The sequence below is a fragment of the Mobula birostris genome, chromosome X (genome assembly GCF_030028105.1).
Source record: "Mobula birostris isolate sMobBir1 chromosome X, sMobBir1.hap1, whole genome shotgun sequence".
Classification (NCBI taxonomy): Eukaryota; Metazoa; Chordata; class Chondrichthyes; order Myliobatiformes; family Myliobatidae; genus Mobula; species Mobula birostris.
In genome coordinates, this window is record NC_092402.1 from 66,190,071 (window position 1) to 66,211,679 (window position 21,609).

Consider the following 21,609-nt stretch of genomic DNA (forward strand, 5'->3'; position numbering starts at 1 on the left):
TAGAACAACTGGTTCCTTGAACTTCAATAGTGGCTCCTGTCAGTTTATGGATTAGCCCATGAACTGCTGTAGTCAATCCTTCAACCAAAAAGTTTGTGTTATTAATATTCAATCAATTGTTACTGCCAGATTCTATAATACTTCCTACCTATTGTGTACCTGGTGATACTAAGTTTAATAGCAGTGGCTTGATGTTTTATAATTGGTTATCAAACCATTTGAGGACAAACTGGAAGTTAACCCATAATATGAACACTTCTAATGAATATTATGCCTAGATTTAATTGGGGGGAAGAGGAGGAAGAAATTAACTTGTCTGCTGTGGGGGGGGGGGGGGGGAGGAAGAGAAAATATGCTAAGATACTTGAGGGTTCATGCACATGAAAGTAATAAGTAGGTAATAGAAGAGGTTATACTGCAACTATATACATCTTAAGTGTTGACCTACAAATTTTCACTGCAGTAGAAGCTACAGCACAGAAACTGGGCCCTTCTGCCCATCTAATTTGTGCCTTGTTCCCTCCCTGCTGCACTTGGACCATAGTACTCCATACTCCTATCTATTAAAACTTTTCAGTAATGGAATGAGGTCATTGAAATGTACAGAACTCGTGCAACACTAGTAGATGGTGAATCTTTAAAACTGAATTGTGGATGCCCTGTTGCTGAAAATCTTCAAGGGGGGGGGGGGGGGACTTGCATTTTGATGGAAACAGTGCTCTACGGACAGTGATACATCAGATATGTCCTACCTGAAAGGTAGAGAACACAAGTGAGGACCAAATGGTTGCCTACTAATTCTACTAAAGAATAGAAATTAGGATCAATTTTATTTGTATCATGTACATCAAAACAGTGAAATGTGTTAAGGACCTATTTTAGTTTTTTTTAAAATAGTGTGGAAACAGGCCTTTCTGGCTTAACCACCTATTTAACCTTGTCCTAATTGTAGGACAATTTGTAATGACCAATTAACCATTACATCTTTGGAACATGGGAGGGAAACCTATGCATTTATGGACCATATTTTAATTAAGTTTCCCTTTTAAAATAATTTTTATATAAACTTTGATCTACATTCCTACAGACTGGGTATCCAGCATGAAAAGGCAATTTTTAATAAAATAATTGAAAGATGTAAGAAGGCAGCTGAATTTTTAAAAATGGTATACAGGTAAATGGTATTACTGCAGGTTCAGTCATGATAATTCATATGCTGGATCTAGTTTACCTGCCTTTGATATCTTTGCAACAACATTTGTACCTTTCATATTGAACTTCACAATCTAAATCATATTAATTAAATGAGCAAAGGAACATACACAAAGTTGGAATAAGAAAACTGCATTTGATGGGAACATCAAGCAACACACGTCAAAGTTGCTGGTGAACGCAGCAGGCCAGGCAGCATCTTCAGGAAGAGGTATAGTTGACGTTTTGGGCCAAGACCCTTCGTCAGGACTAACTGAAGGAAGAGCTAATAAGAGATTTGAAAGTGGGGAGGGGGAGATCCAAAATGATAGGAGAAGATGGGGAGGGATGGAGCCAAGAGCTGGACAGGTGATTGGCAAAAGGGATATGAGAGGATCATGGGACAGGAGGCCCAGGGAGAAGGAAAAGGGGTGGGGGGAAACCCAGAGGATGGGCATGGGAACATGGTCATGAGATCAAGCTACACCAGGTATTGCAAAACTGCTGAATAACTAATGGCCTTATTGGGGATTTTTGTTAGAGAATTATGAACTTTGAGAGCCCTCGACTCCACCATGGACGGTCCCAAACCCAGCTGCAAAAGGAGAAAGGTTGGGCGTGAGACTAGCAACTCATCCCATAAAAACTTAGAGCTACAGAAGTTCCAAAGACCTCATACCTGGGAGAGGAAGGATCTTCAAAGTTGGGCTATACCTAGGGACTCTGGTGAGCTGCTGTTGGTTGCCTATGCCCCAAGCAGGGGTGATACCTTAGGAAAAGCACACTTGGTAAAGCAATAGTTGTTCCAGTTTTCTTCCTGTCTCTCGGGTGCTTTTGCCATTATTCAGATTTTCTGCAAGCCCAGTGCAATCTGAGATCTCTTGGCCAAGCACTGAGCCTGACCCTTGGTTAAATATCAGCGGGGAATTGTTGTGAAAGGAATCGGTCAAATTTCATCCAGGTCTCACTCAATAGAGTAAATGCATGCCTACACTCTGCAGCTGGGATCACTGGATTAATGATCACCAACTAATTTTGTCCTCAGGAGCACTGCTACCCATTTTCAGATTTACTCATTCAGTATAAACTGGGTGATCATCAGTGATAGGAAAAACTGAAATGTTGTGATAAATATTTTTGTTTGTGCATTAGCAACACAATTTGATCCAAATAAACAAACCTAAGTCTAGCATTAAATTAGTCCCCACAACTCTTTTTAGATTGTTTACAATTCAGGTTCTTTATTTGCACAGGCACTGTAGAGTATACAGCCATTTGCAGAATAAGCAACAATCTGGTGGAGGAACTCAGCATGTCAAGCAGAATTTGGAGGAATAGGAACTTACAGTTTGAAACATTCATTCCTCCCCCCACAACAGAAGCTGCTGGACCCACTAACTTCCTCCAGCTGATAGTTCATTGCTCCACCTTCCACCATCTGCAGTTTCTAATGTCTGCACTTGTTGAATAAGTTATGACAACTAATTTAGCTAGTGTGGCTCAACACAACAAGTCTTCTGTTCATTTCAGTCTGGTGATACAATTTTAAAGTGTTGCTTTAGTTCAGGTTTCAGTTCCACTGTCTCGTGGGGTTCTCCTTTTCTGGCTGCCATGAGGCACGCCAGTTTCCTGCTGAGTTCCTAGTCTTAATTCAAGTACTTTTTATATGCAATGAGTATTTCAAAATTTGGCAAACCTTCCTGGCTCTATGTACCAGATCCCTCCTACCAGAAAGTTGGCGGGGCAGGGGGGAAGAGTCCTTGGCTTCCCTACAATTAGAATCCACCACCACTTTCCTCTCTGCTCAGTGAAGTTGGTGCTTCCATTCACCCAGTCTAAGCCTTATAATTTTGTACTCTTCCATAAATCAACCCTTGGCCAATGTTCCAGAGAAAATAATGCCAGGCTACCCAATCTTTCCTCATAACCATAACTCTTCAGCCCTGGCAAGTTCCTCATAAATCCCCCATGCACACTAACACTAATGTGATTAAAGTACAGGCATTTATGACAATCAAAACCCAAATTGAAAGTAATAAATCAATATTTTTATGGTTTTACCAAACCTGCCCACAACATAAATTATTGGTATTAAAAAATACTTAAATGTTATATTTAAATTCAGGACCTCTTTTCTGGATCTTCTAAGCAATCTTGTGAGGTGGTCAAATGGTTGACATATCTTTGGTGAGGACTTCATTATAGCAATTACAGTGCTGATAAAAAGTATTCACCCACCGCCCCCCCCGAAGTTTTTATGTTTTATTGTTTTACATCATTGAATCACAGTGGATTTAATTTGTCTTCTTTGACACCCATCAACAGGCAAAGTGAAAACAGATTTCTATAAAGTGATCTAAAGTAATTACAAATATAAAACAATAATTGATTGCATAAGTATTTACCACCCTCCCCCCCTTTAAAATGACACACCAAGTCATCACTGCTGCAACCAATTGGTTTTAGAAGTCACATAATTGGTTAAATGGAGATCTGGTTTTGGAGACCTGTGTGCAAGTCAAGGTGTTTTGGTTGATTGTAGTAAAAATACACCTGTATCTGGAAGGTCCAACTGCTGACGGGGGTCAGTATCTTGGCAAAATCTACACCATGAAGACAAAAAACACACCAAGCAACTCTGTGAAAAGGTTATTTAAAATAACAAGTCAGGAGATGAATATAAGAAGATTTCCAAATCACTGAATATCCCTTGTGAGTACAGTTAAGTCAATCATCAAGAAACAGAAAGAATATGTCACAGCTGTAAGTCTGCCTACAGCAAGCCATCCTCGAAAACTGAGTGACCGTGCAAGAAAGGGACTAGTGATGGAGGCCACCAAGAGACCTCTGACAGCTCTGGATGAGTTACAAGCTTCAGTGGCTGAGATGGGAGAGATCGCATGCACAAAAACTTACCCAGGTGCCTTGCCAGTTGCAGCTTTTATGGGAGAGTGGCAAAAAGAAAGCCACTGTTGAAAAAACCTCACATGAAATCTTGGCTCAAGTTTGACAGAAGGCTTGTGAGAGACAAGTCAGCTGGAAGAAGGTTCTATGGTCTGATGAAACCAAAGTTGAACTTTTTGGCCATCAGACTAAATGTTATGTTTGACATAATCCAAGTGCAGCACATCATCAAAAACACACCATCCCTACCGTGAAGCATGGTAGTGGCTGCATCATGCTGTGGGGATGCTTCACTGCAGCAGGCCCTGGAAGGCTTGTGAAGGCAGAGGGTATAATGAATGCAACAAAATGCTGAAGGAAAACCTGATGCAGTCTGCAAGAGAACTGCAACTTGGGAGAAGATTTGTTATTCAACAAGACAATAACCACAAGCATAAAGGCAAAGCTACACAGGAATGGCTAAAAAACAACAAAGTTAATATCCTGGAGTGGCCAAGTCAGAGTCTAGACCTCAATCCAATTAAGAATTTGTGGCTGGACTTGAAAAGGACTGTTCACTCACAATCCTCGTGCAATCTGGCAGAGCTTGAGCAGTTTTGTAAAGAAGAATGGGGGAACATTGCAGTGTCCAGATGTGCAAAGCTGATAGAGACCTATTCACACAGACTCAAAGCTATAATTGCTGCCAAAGGTGCATCTATGAAATACTGACTTGAAGGGGGTGAATATGAGGCGTGATTGATAAGTTCGTGGCCTAAGGTAGAAGGAGTCAATTTTAGAAAACCTGGCACATTTATTTTTCCTACATTTACACACTTAGTCCAGCGGCTGTGGAGCATACAGATCCCTTCTTTGTAGAAGTCGGCGTCTTGGACCTCCAGAAAGTGGACCATAGCAGGGGTGATTGATAAATTTGTGACTTAAATTGACTCCAACAGCTTCTCAACCACTGAGGTCAGGCTAACTGGTCTATGATTTCCTTTCTGTTGCCTTCCTCCTTTCTTAAAGAGTGGAGTGACATTTGCAATTTTCCAGTCCCCTGGGACCATGCCAGAGTCCAATGATTTTTGAAAGATCATTACTAAAGCCCCCCACAATCTCTACCACTAACCCTTTCATAACCCTAGGGTGCAGTTCATTTGGCCCGGGTGACTTAGGTCTTTCAGCTTTTTGAGCACCTTCTCCTTTGTAATAGTAAACACAGTCATTTCTCTTCCCTCACACCCTTCAACATCTGACACACTACTAGTGTCTTCCACAGTGAAGACTGATGTAAAATACTCATTTAGTTCATCTGCCATCTCCTTGGGTCCCATTATTATTTCTCCAGCCTAGTAGTCCTACATCCACTCTCATCTCTCTTTTATTTTTTAAATAATTAAAAAAGGTTTTACTATCCACTTTGATGTGGTTTACTAACTTGCTTTCATATTTCATCTTTTCCCTTCCAATGATTCTTTTAGTTGCTCTCCATAGGTTTTTAAAAGCTTCCCAATCCTCTGCCTTTCCACTAATTTTTGCTTTGTTGTATGCCCTCTGTTTTGTTTTTACATTAGCTTTGACTTCCCTTGTCAGCCTCGGTTGTACTATTTTGCCATTTGAGTATTTCTTTGTTTTTGGAATACATCTGTCCTGCACCTTCCTCATTTTTCCCAGAAACTCAAGCCATTACTGCTCTGTTGTCATCCCTGCCAGCATCTCCTTCCAATTTACTTTGGCCAACTCCTCTCTCATTCCACTGGAATTTGCTTTACTCCACTGAAATACTGCTACATCAGATTTTACTTTCTCCCTATCAAGTTTCAAGTTGAACTCATTCACACTGTGACCACTGTCTCCTTAGGGTTCTTTTACCTAATCACCTCCGGTTTATTACATAACACCCAATCCAGTGGAGATGATCCTCAGACTGTTCTAAGAAGCCATCTTTTAGGTATCCAACAAATTCACTCTCTTGTGATTCATTATCAACCTGATTTTCCCAGTTGACATGCATGTTGAAATCTCCCATGACTATCGTAACATTGCCCTTTGACATGCCTTTTCTATTTCCCGTTGTAGTCTGTAGTCCACATCCCAGCTACCGTTGGGAGGCCTGTATATAACTGCTATCAGGGTCCTTTTACCCTTGCAGTTTCTAAACTTAACCCTCAAGGATTCAACATTTTCTGATACTATGTCACCAGGGAGGCAACATCCCATTCAGGTATCCCGTTCACATCCACAGAATCTCCTGTCTGTTCCCCTGACTATTGACTCCTCTATCACTACCACTCCCCTTTCTTCCTGTTTCCCTTCTGCACTATGGACCTATGTTCAGTGCCAGTAACCTGGTCTCCATGGCATTCCCCTGGGAGGTCATCCCCCACAAAAGTATCCTAAATTGTATATTTATTTTTGAGGGGAATGGCCACAGGGTGTGCTGCACTAAATACCTATTTACATTTCCATTTCTCCTGACAGTCCCCTAGCTACTCGCCTCCTGCAACTTTGGGGTGACTACTTCCCTGTAACTCTGATCGATTATCTCCTCACTCTCCCAGACAAGCCGATCCTTTCTTTCTTTCTTTCATCCTTTCTTCCTCAAGTAGGCCTCTTGACTAGATGTTTCACATCTCTTGTCAACCATGGTTCCTTTACCCTACCATCCTTTCCCTGCCTCACTGGACAAACCTATCCAGAACCCACGCAAGTGCTCCCTAAGACAACCTCCACATTTCTCTGAGTACATCTGTTCCCAATTTATGCTCCCAAGTTCCTGCCTAATAGCATTATAACTCCTCCTCCCCCAATTAAATACTTTCCTATACCATCTGCTCCCATCTCTCTGTAAGGCTATGGTAAAAGTCAGGCAAGTGTGATCACTGTCTCTGAAATGCTGACCCACAGAGAGATCTGTCACCTGTCTGGGTTCATTGCCTAGCATCAGATCCAGTATGGCCTCTCTTCTGTCCACATATCGTGATAAGAATCCTTCCCGGACTCCTAACAATTTCCACCCCATCTAAACCTTTTGCAGTATAGAGAGATGCCAATCAATATTAGGAAAGTTTAAGTCAACCCAACACCCTGTTATTTTTGCACCTTTCCAAAATCTGCTTCCTGATCTGTTTCTCAGTGTCTCTATTGTCATTGGGGCATCTATAGAATACTGCTGAAACCCCTTTTAGTGGGCGTCTCTGGAAAATGTGGCTTGTTAGCCCCTCGCTAATAGCCACTGGATTTTGTGGCAAGAAACCCATCTTTCTCAGGCTTTGTACTTTGATTCCGCCAAATCCATGAGGTTGGGATGTCTCGCCAAACCAAACCCCAGTCTCTATGAATGCTGTGTGATTTACTGCCCCTGGCAATTGTCTGTCAGCAAGAAATAACAGATGATTAATCGGAAGTATATTTAAGAATGTTAACTTAAGCAAACAGTTATTAAACAATAGAAAGGAAAAAAACAAAAAGGACCCTATATACTTAAACAGTCACATGTGCATGGTGGAGCTCAAATCTTGAACTTGTCTGTAACTCACATGCAGGGCCCTCGGTCTGTGTGAAAGCACATACCACCTTCCGAAGGTCGTTCAAAATCTATCTTGAACATATGGGCTCTCCCATGGGAGTATTGGTCTTTCCTCCTCAAAGCCATTCATCTGCACAAAGCACCTTGTGCAATAGGGATGGCATCCTCCACCATCGTCCCTCCTGTCTTTTCTCAGCTCCCACCCACCAACCAAGACCTCTCCACCCTACGTTTTTTAGAACTTTCTCCCAATTCTACCATGCTGGTTGGCTGACGCCACATCCATAAGTTGAACAACAAGCCTCTCATCTCAACTCAAACTCAAACAAGCTGAAAGCAGAACAGACTGCTCTTACAGGACTGCTAAAATGAAATATCTACAGCATAACAGTAAAAATCTTAACCAGGGTGATTGCTCCCTTCCTGTCAGGTAAGAGTTAATTGTGATTCCTCCTTGGTACATGCCAAAATAAAATGGAAGATCAAATTCAAAATGGTTGCTGGAGATGTGAACAAGAGCACATGCCTGAGATGAGATAGTGAATGATGTTTTCCTCCTTACAGACCACTTGTCCCCATTTTCAAAAATTGTGTCTGGGTTGAAGATCATAAGTGATATGGGGGTGTAGCTGATATTGCAGTTGGGCTAGTTTTAATAACATGTTTTCTTGTGGCCTTGAACACATGTGTGGTGTCTCCTTCGTTTGCAATTGCATATGCAAATACTGAGCTGAATCAGAAAAGACCACAGACAAATTTTAAAATAATTTATTACACACCCACACTGACTCAGTAGACAATCCCTCCACAAGTTCCTCCTGTTCTGCAGCTGTAATACTATCCGTGATTAGCTCCATCTCTTACCTCCCTCCCTGTCCCTTTTGAAACATCTAAAGCACAGAACATCCAGCAGCCATTCTTGCCCTTGTGACAGCCAAGTGTCCATAGTGACCACAATGTCATCGTTCCATGTAATGACCCATGCATCTCCCTATTTCCTAACAGTTCTTGTATTGAAATAGACACACTTCAACACACCCCACTGATAGCAATTTTGCCTTCTCAACTGCATATTCTTCCTCAGTCTCTACATGCTAAATCTACCTGTATACAATAGACAATAGGTGCAGGAGTAGGCCATTCGGCCCTTCGAGCCAGCACCACTATTCACTGTGATCATGGCTGATCATCCACAATCAGTTTCCAGTTCCTGCCTTATCCCCATAACCTTTGATTCCGCTATCTTTAAGAGCCCTATCCATCTCTTTCTTGAAAGCATCCAGAGACTTGGCCTCCACAGCCTTCTGGGGCAGAGCATTCCATATATCCACCACTTTCTGGGTGAAAAAGTTTTTCCTCAACTCCATTCTAAATGACCTACCCCTTATTCTTAAACTGTGGCCTCTGGTTCTGGACTCACCCATCAGCAGGAACATGCTTCCTGCCTCCAGCGTGTCCAATCCCTTAATAATCTTATATGTCTCAATAAGATCCCCTCTCAGCCTTCTAAATTCCAGAGCATACAAGCCCAGTCGCTCCAATCTTTCGACATATGACAGTCTCGCCATCCCGGGAATTAACCTTGTGAACCTATGCTGCACTCCCTCAATAGCAAGAATGTCCTTCCTCAAATTTGGAGACCTAAACTGCACACAGTACTCCAGGTGTGGTCTCACCAGGGCCCTGTACAGCTGCAGAAGGACCTCTTTGCTCTTATACTCAATTCCCCTTGTTATGAAGGCCAGCATGCCATTAGCTTTCTTCACTGCCTGCTGTACTTGCATGCTTGCTTTCAGTGACTGATGTACAAGAACACCTAGATCTCGTTGTGCTTCCCCTTTTCCTAACTTGACTCCATTTAGATAATAATCTGCCTTCCTGTTCTTACCACCAAAGTGGATAACCTCACATTTATCCACATTAAACTGTATCTGCCATGCATCTGCCCACTCACCCAGCCTGTCCAAGTCACCCTGCATTCTCATAACATTCTCCTCACATTTCACACTGCCACCCAGCTTTGTGTCATCGGCAAATTTACTAATGTTACTTTTAATTCCCTCATCTAAATCATTAATATATATTGTAAACAGCTGCAGTCCCAGCACTGAACCCTGCGGTACCCCACTGGTCACCGCCTGCCATTCCGAAAGGGACCCATTAATCGCTACTCTTTGTTTTCTGTCAGCCAGCCAATTTTCAATCCAGTCAGTACTCTGCCCCCAATACCATGTGCCCTAATTTTGTCCACTAATCTCCTATGTGGGACTTTATCAAAGGCTTTCTGAAAGTCCAGGTACACTACATCCACTGGCTTTCCCTTGTCCATTTTCATAGTTACATCCTCAAAAAATTCCTGAAGATTAGTCAAGCATGATTTTCCCTTCGTAAATCCATGCTGACTCGGACCGCTCCTGCTACTGCTATCCAGATGTGTCGTAATTTCATCTTTTATAATTGATTCCAGCATCTTTCCCACCACCGACGTCAGGCTAACCAGTCTATAATTCCCTGTTTTCTCTCTTCCTCCCTTCTTGAAGAGAGGGACAACATTAGCCACCCTCCAATCCACAGGAACTGGTCCTGAATCTATAGAACATTGGAAAATGATTACCAATGCGTCCACGATTTCTAAAGCCACCTCCTTAAGTACCCTGGGATGCAGACCATCAGGTCCCGGGGACTTATCAGCCTTCAGGCCCAACAGTCTATCCAACACCATTTCCTGCCTAATATAAATTTCCTTCAGTTCATCCATTACCCTAGGTCCTTTGGCCACTATTACATCTGGGAGATTGTTTGTGTCTTCCCTAGTGAAGACAGATCCAAAGTACCTGTTCAACTCGTCTGCCATTTCCTTGTTCCCCATAATAAATTCACCTGCTTCTGTCTTCAAGGGCCCAATTTTGGTCTTAACTATGTTTTTCCTTTTCACATACCTAAAGAACCTTTTACTATCCTCCTTTATATTCTTGGCTAGTTTACCTTCGTACCTCATTTTTTCTCCATGTATTGCCTTTTTAGTTATCTTCTGTTGCTCTTTAAAAGTTTCCCAATCCTCCAGCTTCCCACTTGCCTTCGCTATGTTATACTTCTTTTCTTTTATTTTTATACTGTCCATTACTTCCCTTGTCAGCCTCGGCCTCCCCTTACTCCCCTTAGGATCTTTCTTCCTCTTTGGAATGAACTGATCCTGCACCTTCCACATTATTCCCAGAAACACTTGCCATTGTTGTTCCACTGTCATCCCTGCTAGGGTATTGTTCCATTGAACTTTGGCCAGCCCCTCCCTCATAGCACCATAGTTCCCTTTGTTCATCTGTAATACTGACACTTCCGAGTTTCCCTTCTCCCTCTCAAATTGTAGATTAAAACTTATCATATTATGGTCACTACCTCCTAATGGCTCCTTTACCTCGAGGTCCCTGATCAAATCCGGTTCATTGCACAACACTAAATCTAGAATTGCGTTCTCTCTGGTGGGCTCCAGTACAAGCTGTTCTAAGAATCCATCTCGGAGGGACTCCACAAACTCCCTTTCTTGGAGTCCAGTACCAACCTGATTCCTCCAGTCTACCTGCATGTTGAAGTCCCCCATAACAACTGTAGCATTACCTTTGCGACATGCCAATTATAATTCTTGATTCAACTTACACCCTACATCCAGACTACTGTTTGGGGGCCTGTAGATAACTCCCATTAGGGTCTTTCTACCCTTAGAATTTCTCAGTTCTATCCATACTGACTCTACGTCTCCTGATTCTATGTCCCCCCTCGCAAGGATCTGAATATCATTCCCCACCAACAGAGCCACCCCACCCCCTCTGCCCATCAGTCTGTCCTTTCGATAGGACGTATACCCTTGAATATTCATTTCTCAGGCCCTGTCCACTTGAAGCTATGTCTCTGTTATTCCCACAACATCATACTTTCCAACTTCCAACTGTACCTCAAGCTCATCTACTTTATTTCTTATACTCTGTGCATTTATATATAATACTTTTAATTCATTACTCCCCTCACCTCCCATATCAATTCCTGTTTCACTTGGCCATACTGTACAATCCCTTCTTGAGCTTTCTGCTCTGTTGATTCTGCTGTCTTTCTTAACTTTTCTTATTCTCACTTTCCCTTTATCTCCATCCTTATGTTTCCAGTTCGTCCCCTCCCCCCCACTACTTAGTTTAAACACACCCGTGTTGCAGAGGCAAACCTGCCTGCCAGAATGCTGGTGCCCCACTTATTAAGGTGCAACCCGTCCCTTTTGTACAATTCATCCTTACCCCGAAACATACCCCAGTGGTCCAAGAATGTAAATCCTTGCTTCCTGCACCAGTTCCTCAGCCACACATTCAGATCCATTATCTCCCTGTTCTTAACCACTCCAGCACGAGGAACTGGAAGCAAACTGGAGATAACCACCCTGGAAGTCCTGCTTTTCAGCCTTCTTCCGAGTTCTCTGAAGTCACGCTGTAGAATGTCTTTCCTCTTCTTCCCCACGTCATTTGTGCCGACATGCACCACCACTTCCGGATGTTCACCTTCACTCTTGAGGATTCCCTGCAACCGGTCCATGACATCCTGGATACTAACTGCTCCATCCTCTGGACTAATCACTCTGGTTCACATCTCCTACTAAATTAGTTTAAACTCTCCCAAAGAGTTCTAGCAAACCTGCCCGCAATGATTTTGGTCCCTCTCAAGTTCAAGTGTAACTGTCTTTTTTGTACTGGTCATACCTACCCCAGAAGAGATACCAATGATACACAAATCTGAATCCCTGCCCCCTGCACCAATTCCTCAGCCACACAATCATCTGCCAAATCCTATTCTTACCCTCACTGGCATGTGGCACAGGCAGCAATCCAGAGATTATTTCCCTTGAGGTCCTGCTTTTCAGCCTCCTACCTAGATCTTCAGGACCTCTTCACTTTTTCTACCCATGTCATTAGTACCAATACAGTGCCCATTAGAAGTATTCACCCCCCCCCAGAAATTTTCATGTTTTACTAGACAATGGGGTGACCCGTTGGGGCATCCTTCGAGAGAGGGGTAGTGCAGTCTGATGTAACCAGAATGAACATTAAATTTTCCTGAATGCTATTGGTATCGCTTTGCTTTGGAAACTGAAGTAGTAAACCTCAGTTTATTAAAGAAGAATGACGTGTAGCAAAGCAAATATAGCTGCTCCTCATTTAATGAAGGACACTTTTGATGGCATTATTTCTGGTTTTTCTGCCACCCTTGTCATTCTGGAGACGTGCAGTCCTTTCATCCCCCATCTCTTCATCTCTTCTGCTGTTTGTTCTTTGTCTCTGATCCTGGAGACGTGCATTTCTCAGCTCCTTTGTCTCTTCCTCTCTCCTCCTTCTGTGCCTGTTCTTGTCATTCTGGAGACGTGCAGTCCTTTCATCCCCCGTCTCTTCATCTCTTCTGCTGTTTGTGGTTTGTCTGTGATTCTGGAGACGTGCATGCCTCTCCTCCTCTGTCTCCTTCTCTCATCTGTTTTCGTCCTGACTCTTTGATCCTGGAGTCGTACGACCCTGGCCTCATCAGATTTTTGTTCTCTCCCTCTCCTTGTCGCTTCCCGACGACGTTTGGCGTCATCTCTTGACCATAATGCCTCCCTTCCCTTTCTACGCGGCATAATTGGGCTGACCATTTTTTTTTTACCCTAATGCTGGATAGAAGATATGAAGCAGTAACACCAAAGGATGCTGATTATTTTTGATGATGTTGTTGACGCTCTCCTAAATGGACGTGATATAGTCACAGCTGTCCTTTGACTGCAGCAAAGGGTTTCATGAGTATCTGGAAGTACGTCATTACAATAAGATTTAATTATCTCTTATTGATGGGAGGCAGTTAGATCTGTCCCAATCCTGCACATGCTAATGGTGATTAGCAGAATGTGACCCCTTGAAATAGAGCTGCCCTGCCCTTTTGCTCCGGTAGGTGTCGCTGCTGAGGCTGGCCATGCGCATGCGTCGGGCTGTCGCGTCCCGATTTCCATGATGGCCGATCGGGTCTCGGGTGAAAGAGAGCCTGTTGATTTTGGCGAATGAGCAATTTTATACGAATATATAACCCTGAACATTGCCTGCATTCTGTAAGTTAGCGCATTTTAATTCGATTTAGCCAAAAAAAGTGCCGCTGTAATGCACCGTTTGCGCTAATTGGAGGTCACAAACAGCATGAGAGTTTTAGTAGTATCTACAACATTGAATCACAGTGGATTTAATTTGGCTTTTTTTGACACTGATCAACAGAAAAAGACTCTTTTGTGTCAAAGTGAAAACAGATCTCTACAAAGAGATCTGAATGAATTACAATTATCAAACACAACATAATTGATTGCGCAAGTATTCACCCCCTTTAATATGACACACGAAATCATCGCTGGTGCAGCCAATTGGGTTCAGAAGTCACATAATTAGTAAAACAGAGATCACCGTATGCAGTCAAGGTGTTTCAATTTGATTGTAGTAAAAATACACCTGTATCTGGAAGGTCCAACTGCTGGTGAGTCAGTATCCTGGCAAAAACTACACTATGAAGACAAAAGGACACTTCCAGCGACTCCACGAAAAGGTTTTTGAAAAGTACAAGTCAGGAGATGGATATAAGAGAATTTCCATGTCCTTGAATATCCCTTGGAGTACAGTTAAGTCAATCATCAAGAAATGGAAAGAATATGGCACAGCTGTAAATCTGCCGCGAGCAGGCCGTCCTCAAAAACTGAGTGACCATGCAAGAAGGGGATTAGTGAGGGAGACCACCAAGAGACCTATGACAACTCTGGCGGAGTTGCCAGCTTCAGTAGTGGAGATGGGAGAGACTGTGTATACAACAGTTGTTGCCCGGGTGCTTCACCAGTTGCAGCTTTATGGGAGAATGGCAAAGAGAAAGCCACTGTTGGGGAAAAAGAACTCATGAAATCTCAGCTGGAGTTTGACAGAAGGCATCTGAAGTCAGTTGAAAGAAGGTTCTATGAAACCAAATTGAACCTTTTGGCCATCAGACTAAACACTATGTTTGGCATAGGCCAAACACTGCATATCATCAAAAACACACCTTCCCTACCGTGAAACATGGTGGTGGCTGCATCATGTGAGTCAGAGTCCAGACCTCAATCCAATTGAGAATTTGTGGCTGGACTTGAAAAGGACTATTTACTCATGATCCCCGTGCAATCTGACAGAGCTTGAGCAGTTTTGTAAAGAAGATTGGGGGAAAGTTGCAGTGTGCAGATGTACAAAGCTGATAGAGACCTAGCCGCACAGACTCAAGGCTGTAATTGCTGCCAAAGGCGCATTTATTTAATACTGATTTGAAGGGGGTGAGTAATTATGCCATCAATTATTTTGTGTTTGATAATTGTAATAACTTTAGATTGTAGAGACCTGTTTTCACTTTGACACAAAAGAGCCTTTTTCTGTTGATCAGTGTCAAACAGGCCAAATTAAATCCACTGTGATTCAATATTGTAAACAATAAAACATGAAAACTTCCAAGGGGGTGAATATCTTTAGAGGCACTTTGTGCCACAACTTCTGGCTGCTCCCTTCCCCTTTAGATTGCTATTGACACAATCTGATACGTCCTGACCCTGACACCTGGGAGGCAAAATTCCATCTAGGCATCTTCATGTCCACAGAATCTCCTGTATGCTCTCCTAACTATTGAATCCCCTGTCACCATTGAACTCCTCTTCTCCTCCCTTCTAACTTGTTGAGAGAGTTAGGTATCTGATTTTGTCATATGTAGTAAGTTATTGCAGTCATTTAATCAATGACCACCTTTGGGAATTTCAGAAATCTGAATCGGTGAGCAAACTCAAAGTGTTTTCGGGTAATTGGAGTCATAGTCATACAACCCATAGAAAGGCATAGAAACAGGCCTTTCAGCCCATCTAGCCTGTGCCAAACTGTTATTCTGCCCAGTGACATTGACCCACATCTGGTCCATAACCCTCCATGCCCCTCCTATCCATGTGCTTATCCAAAGTTCTCCTAGATGTAGAGATAAAACCCACATTCGCCACTGCCACTGGCAGTTTGTTCTACTTGCACCGCCTTCTGAGTGAAGTAGTTCACCTTTGGATTCCCCTTAACCATTTCAACTTTCACTCTTAACGCATGACCTCTAGTTCTAGTCTCACCCAACCTCAGTGGAAAAAGCCTGTTTGCATTTACCATATCTATACCCCTCAATTTTGTATACTTCAGCGAAATCGCCCCTAATTCTCCTACATTCTAGAGAATAAAGTTAAGAAGGCACAGCAGTGTTTGGCTCCCTGCCCCAAAGCACCATTGAGAGTGTCCTGTCTAGATGCATCACTGTGTGGTACAGAAACTGCAAGGCATCGGACCACAAGACCTTACAGAGGATATTGAAAACCATCGAGAGGATCACCAGGGTCTCCCTCCCCCATATTTCTGACATTTACTGGTAGTATTGGAGACAAAGGGCCCAAAGCATTGTTGAGGATCCCTACCGCCCATCCCACAATCTCTTTGACCCACTACCATCAGGAAGGAGGTACAGGAGCATCAGAACTAGGATGGTCAGACTGGGTAACAGTTTCTTCTCTCAGGCTGTGAGACTAATGAATATCCTGCCACCACCGAGTTCTCATCACAAGGACAACGAGCTGCTTACTGTTTAGCTGTGCTGTGCACTACTTATGTTTGAATTTATTTTATAAACTTATTTGTGGTAATATTTTATGTGCTGTGTGATATTTGTATTGTGGGCACGCCGTAGTCCGAAGGAATGTTGTTTCGTTTGGTTGGATATATGTACAGTTAGATGACAATGAACTTGAACTTAAATGGTGCAAAAATAGAGCAAAATAGTGAGGTAGTGTTCATGAACCATTCAGAAATCTGATGGAGGTTAAGAAGCTGGTCCTATAATATTGAGTTACCTCCTCATGGTAGTAATGGGTCATGTCATTGAGGATCCCCGCTTGTTTACTGCCTCCACATTCAACACGTCATCCCTCCCCACTAATTTCCCGGCACTTATCCCTGCAAGTGGCCTAAGTGCTACACCTCCTCCCTCGCCTCCATTCAGGGACCCAAACAGTCCTTCCAGGTGAGGCAAACCTCACCTACGAATCTACTGGGGTCGTCTATTGTGTCCAGTGCTCCCGATGCAGCCTCAGCTACATTGGTGAGACCCGTCGTAAAATGGGAGACTGCTTTGTTGAGCACCTCCATGCACCAAAAGCAGAGCTTCCTAATGGCCAAATATTTTAATTCCGATTCCCATTCCCGTTCCCGTTCTCGACTTCACCGCACCTTGTTAACCGTCTCGACTTCACCGCACCTTGTTCCCATTCCAACCTCACTCCTTTGGAACGCTCTGCTCTCCACTCCCTCCGCACTAATCCTAACATTATTAAACCCGCCGATAAGGGCGGGTGCTGTTGTAGTCTGGCGTACTGACCTCTACCTTGCCGAGGCACAGCGACAACTCGCAGATACCTCCTCTTATTTACCCCTCGATCGTGACCCCACTAAGGAGCACCAGGCCATTGTCTCCCACACCATCACCGACTTTATCCGCTCAGGGGATCTCCCATCCACTGCTACCAACCTTATAGTTCCCACACCTCGCACTTCCCTTTTCTACCTCCTACCCAAGATCCACAAACCTGCCTGTCCTGGCCGACCTATTGTCTCAGCTTGCTCCTGCCCCACCGAACTCATTTCTGCATACCTCGACACAGTTTTATCCCCCCCCCGTTCAATCCCTTCCGACCTATGTTCGTGACACTTCTCACGCTCTTAAACTTTTCAATGATTTTAAGTTCCCTGGCCCCCACCGCTTTATTTTCACCATGGATGTCCAGTCCCTATATACTTCCATCCCCCATCAGGAAGGTTTCAAAGCTCTCCGCTTCTTTTTGGATTCCAGACCTAATCAGTTCCCCTCTACCACCACTCTGCTCCGTCTAGCGGAATTAGTCCTTACTCTTAATAATTTCTCCTTTGGCTCCTCCCACTTCCTCCAAACCAAAGGTGTAGCTATGGGCACCCGTATGGGTCCTAGCTATGCCTGCCTTTTTGTTGACTTTGAGGAACAATCTATGTTCCGTGCCTATTCTGGTATCTGTCCCCCACTTTTCCTTCGCTACATCGACGACTGTATTGGCGCTGCTTCCTGCACGCATGCAGAACTCGTTAACTTTATTAACTTTGCCTCCAACTTTCACCCTGCCCTCAAGTTTACCTGGTCCATTTCTGACACCTCCCTCCCCTTTCTAGATCTTTCTGTCTCTGTCTCTGTCTCTGGAGACAGCTTATCTACTGATGTCTACTATAAGCCTACTGACTCTCACAGCTATCTGGACTATTCCTCTTCTCACCCTGTCTCTTGCAGAAATGCCATCCCCTTCTTGCAATTCCTCCGTCTCCGCCGCATCTGCTCTCAGATGAGGCTTTTCATTCCAGGATGAGGGAGATGTCTTCCTTTTTTAAAGAAAGGGGCTTCCCTTCCTCCACTATCAACTCTGCTCTTAAACGCATCTCCCCCATTTCACGTACATCTGCTCTCACTCCATCCTCCCGCCACCCCACTAGGAATAGGGTTCCCCTGGTCCTCACTTACCACCCCACCAGCCTCCGGGTCCAACATATCATTCTCTGTAACTTCCGCCACCTCCAACGGGATCCCACCACTAAGCACATCTTTCCCTCCCCCGCCTCTCTGCTTTCTGCAGGGATCGCTCCCTACGCGACTCCCTTGTCCATTCGTCCCCCCATCCCTCCCCACTGATCTCCCTCCTGGCACTTATCCTTGTAAGTGGAACAAGTGCTACACATGCCCTTACACTTCCTCCCTTACCACCATTCAGGGCCACAGACAGTCCTTCCAGGTGAGGCGACATTTCACCTGTGAGTCGGCTGGGGTGATATACTGCGCCCGGTGCTCCCGATATGACTTTCTATATATTGGCGAGACCTGACGCAGACTGGGAGACCGCTTTGCTGAACACCTACGCTCTGTCTGCCAGAGAAAGCAGGATCTCCCAGTGGCTACATATTTTAATTCCACATCCCATTCCCATTCTGATATGTCTATCCATGGCCTCCTCTACTGTAAAGATGAAGCCACACTCAGGTTGGAGGAACAACACCTTATATTCCGTCTGGGTAGCCTCCAACCTGATGGCATGAACATCGACTTCTCTAATTTCCGCTAATGCCCCACCTCCCCCTCGTACCCCATCCGTTATTTATTTTTATACACACATTCTTTCTCTCACTCTCCTTTTTCTCCCTCTGTCCCTCTGACTATACCCCTTGCCCATCCTCTGGGTTTTTCCCCCCCTCCCCCCTTTTCCTTCTCCCTGGACCTCCTGTCCCATGATCCTCTCATATCCCTTTTGCCAATCACCTGTCCAGCTCTTGGCTCCATCCCTCCCCCTCCTGTCTTCTCCTATCATTTTGGATCTCCCCCTCCCCCTCTCAAATCTCTTACTAGCTCTTCCTTCAGTTAGTCCTGACGAAGGGTCTCGGCCTGAAACGTCGACTGTACCTCTTCCTAGAGATGCTGCCTGGCCTGCTGTGTTCACCAGCAACTTTGATGTGTGTTGCTTGAATTTTCAGCATCTGCAGAATTCCTGTTGTTCCCGTTCTGATATGTTGGTCCATGACCTCCTCTTTAACCAAGATGAGGCCTCCCTTGGGGTGGAGGAGCAACACCTTATATTCCATCTGGGTAGCCTCCAACCTGATGGCATGAATATCAACTTCTCCTTAAAGTGAATTTTTTTCCTTTCCCCCTCCCCTCTTCTATTCCTCACTCTGACCTTTTACCTCTTCTCACCTGCCTATCACTTCCCTCAGCATCCCCTCCTCTTTCTCTTATGGTTCACTGTCCTTTCCTAACAGATTCCTTCTTCTCCAGCCTTTTACCTTTCTTATCCACCTGGCTTCACCTATCACTTTCCAGCTGGCCTCCTTCCCCTACCCCACCTTTTATATTCTGGGGTCTTCCCCCTTCCTTTCCAGTCTTGATAAAGGGTCTTGGCCTGAAATATCAGCTGTTTATTCATTTCCATAGATGCTGCCTGACCTGCTGAGTTCCTCCAACGCTTTGTGTGTGTTGCTTGGATTTCCAGCATCTGCAGACTTTCTCAAGGTAATATAGTCTGCTGCTGAAGCTGTTAGTGGCACTGTTGCCAAACATTTGGTGATTTGCTAGGGCATGAATGAGCGTGCAAAAAGATGATAAACAAAAAAGCTGCACAATAGATATAGAACAGCTGCTGCGTTTAGACTCAGACACTCTTTGTCTAGACATCTGCCGTCAACAGCTTGTGTGTCTACACTGACAGGTAGACGTCACCACCAACTAAAAAGCTCTTGAGCTCCCTCTTCAGGTCTAACTGCTGTTTTGTACAGTATTTACCAATAGTCAAATTGTAGGGTAAAACCAGATCAGGGAATGTAATGAACAACAAGGAAGGCTATCAAAGCTTGCAGTGGGATCTGGACTGAAAAATGGCAGATGGAATGTAATGCAGACAAGTGAGGTGTTGCACTTTTAGAGGACAAACCAAGGTAGTACTTGCATAGTGATGTATGCAGGAGAATAGAGGCTTCTGGGAAGAGATCCATAATTCCTTGGAAGTAATGTCACTGGTCAGTAGATGGGGTCGTGAAGAGAGCCTTTGGCATAATGGCCTTCATAAATCACAGTATTGAGTCTAGGAGTTGGGATGTTACGTTGAGGTTGTATAAGACGTTGGTGAGGCTTAATTTGGAGTATTGTGTGCAGCTGTGGTCACCTACCTACAGGAAAGATGTCAATAACATTGAAGGAGTATATAAAATATTTACCAGGATATTACAAGGAATTGAGGACCTAGGTTATAAGGAAAGGTTGAATATGTTTTGGGTCCAAGTTAGATAGTCCATTCTGTGCACACCGAGGAACTTTGAGCTCTTCACTCTCTCTGTGGCAGAGCCATTGATGTGCAATCGAAAGTGGTCAACCTGTGCCTTCCACAATCATCTCTTTTGTTTTGTCCACGTTGAGACTCAGATTGTTGTGCTCAGTCCATTTGACAAGCCTCTCTACCTCCTCTCTGTCTGCTGAACATCATTGTTGCTGATGAGGCCAACCGCTGTTACGAACTTGATGGTGTGGTTTGAGCTGGATCTGGCAGTGCAGTCGTGAATCAGCAGTGGACTGAGCACACAGCCCTAGGGAGGGGCCACCAGCATGTTACTGCCAACTTGGACCGACTGGGGCATTCATTTCTTTATTTTAAAAAATATTTCTCATTGTAACTTAGTAATCTTTTATAAATTGCACTGCAAAACAACAAATTCCATGACATGAGTCATTGATAATAAATTCAATTCTGATAAACTCCATTTGGATTCCTTGTCCTAATACATCATCGATTAATGCTAAATTTTGAATGATAGACAGTGAAACATGTCTTGTAATTTACAAAAAAATGCTAATTAAATATTTGCTGTTTTCTGAAAATAATAGCAGAATCACTACTGACTCAAAGGGGCAATGTATTCATGGATTTGGTAAGGTGGATAGAGGGTTAGAGACCATTTAAAATCTGTGATTAGAATCACAAATAACTTTCCAGTTGTGAAATATTACAATATTTTGCAAAACATGATCCAAGATATAGTAATAACTGAATTTGATTACTTTTAGTGTAAATATAAAACCAGTGGAGATTATTTTTTTTAAATTAATCAAACGTTACCAAAGAGTTACTATGACCAGAAACCCACATAGTAATAAAACACCAGAAATCTGAGCCCAAACAAATATGGATGCAAAGGATAAATCCAATTTCCCCCCACTGATTTGGTGAATTCTTCTACATTTTGATTTTGCTTGCTGCAGTTATTACTTTGGAGGCCCAGAGAGTCATGAAACAAAAGAGGAAAAACAGAAATCGACAAACATTAATGCAGTATAGAATCAGCCTCCAGGTTGCGCTCTGACCACACGGA

General features: G+C 43.6%; 1 protein-coding gene across 1 annotated transcript in view; it reads left to right on the forward strand.

Moving 5' to 3' along the window:
• The first annotated feature begins 13,636 nt into the window (after window positions 1–13,636).
• lmbr1l (limb development membrane protein 1-like) overlaps window positions 13,637–21,609 on the forward strand; it is a 112,998-nt gene continuing 105,025 nt past the window's right edge. Inside the window, exon 1 of the mRNA XM_072249061.1 lies at window positions 13,637–13,715. Coding sequence (XP_072105162.1) covers window positions 13,668–13,715 — 48 coding nt within the window. The 5' untranslated portion in view covers window positions 13,637–13,667. The remainder of the gene's footprint in view (window positions 13,716–21,609) is intronic.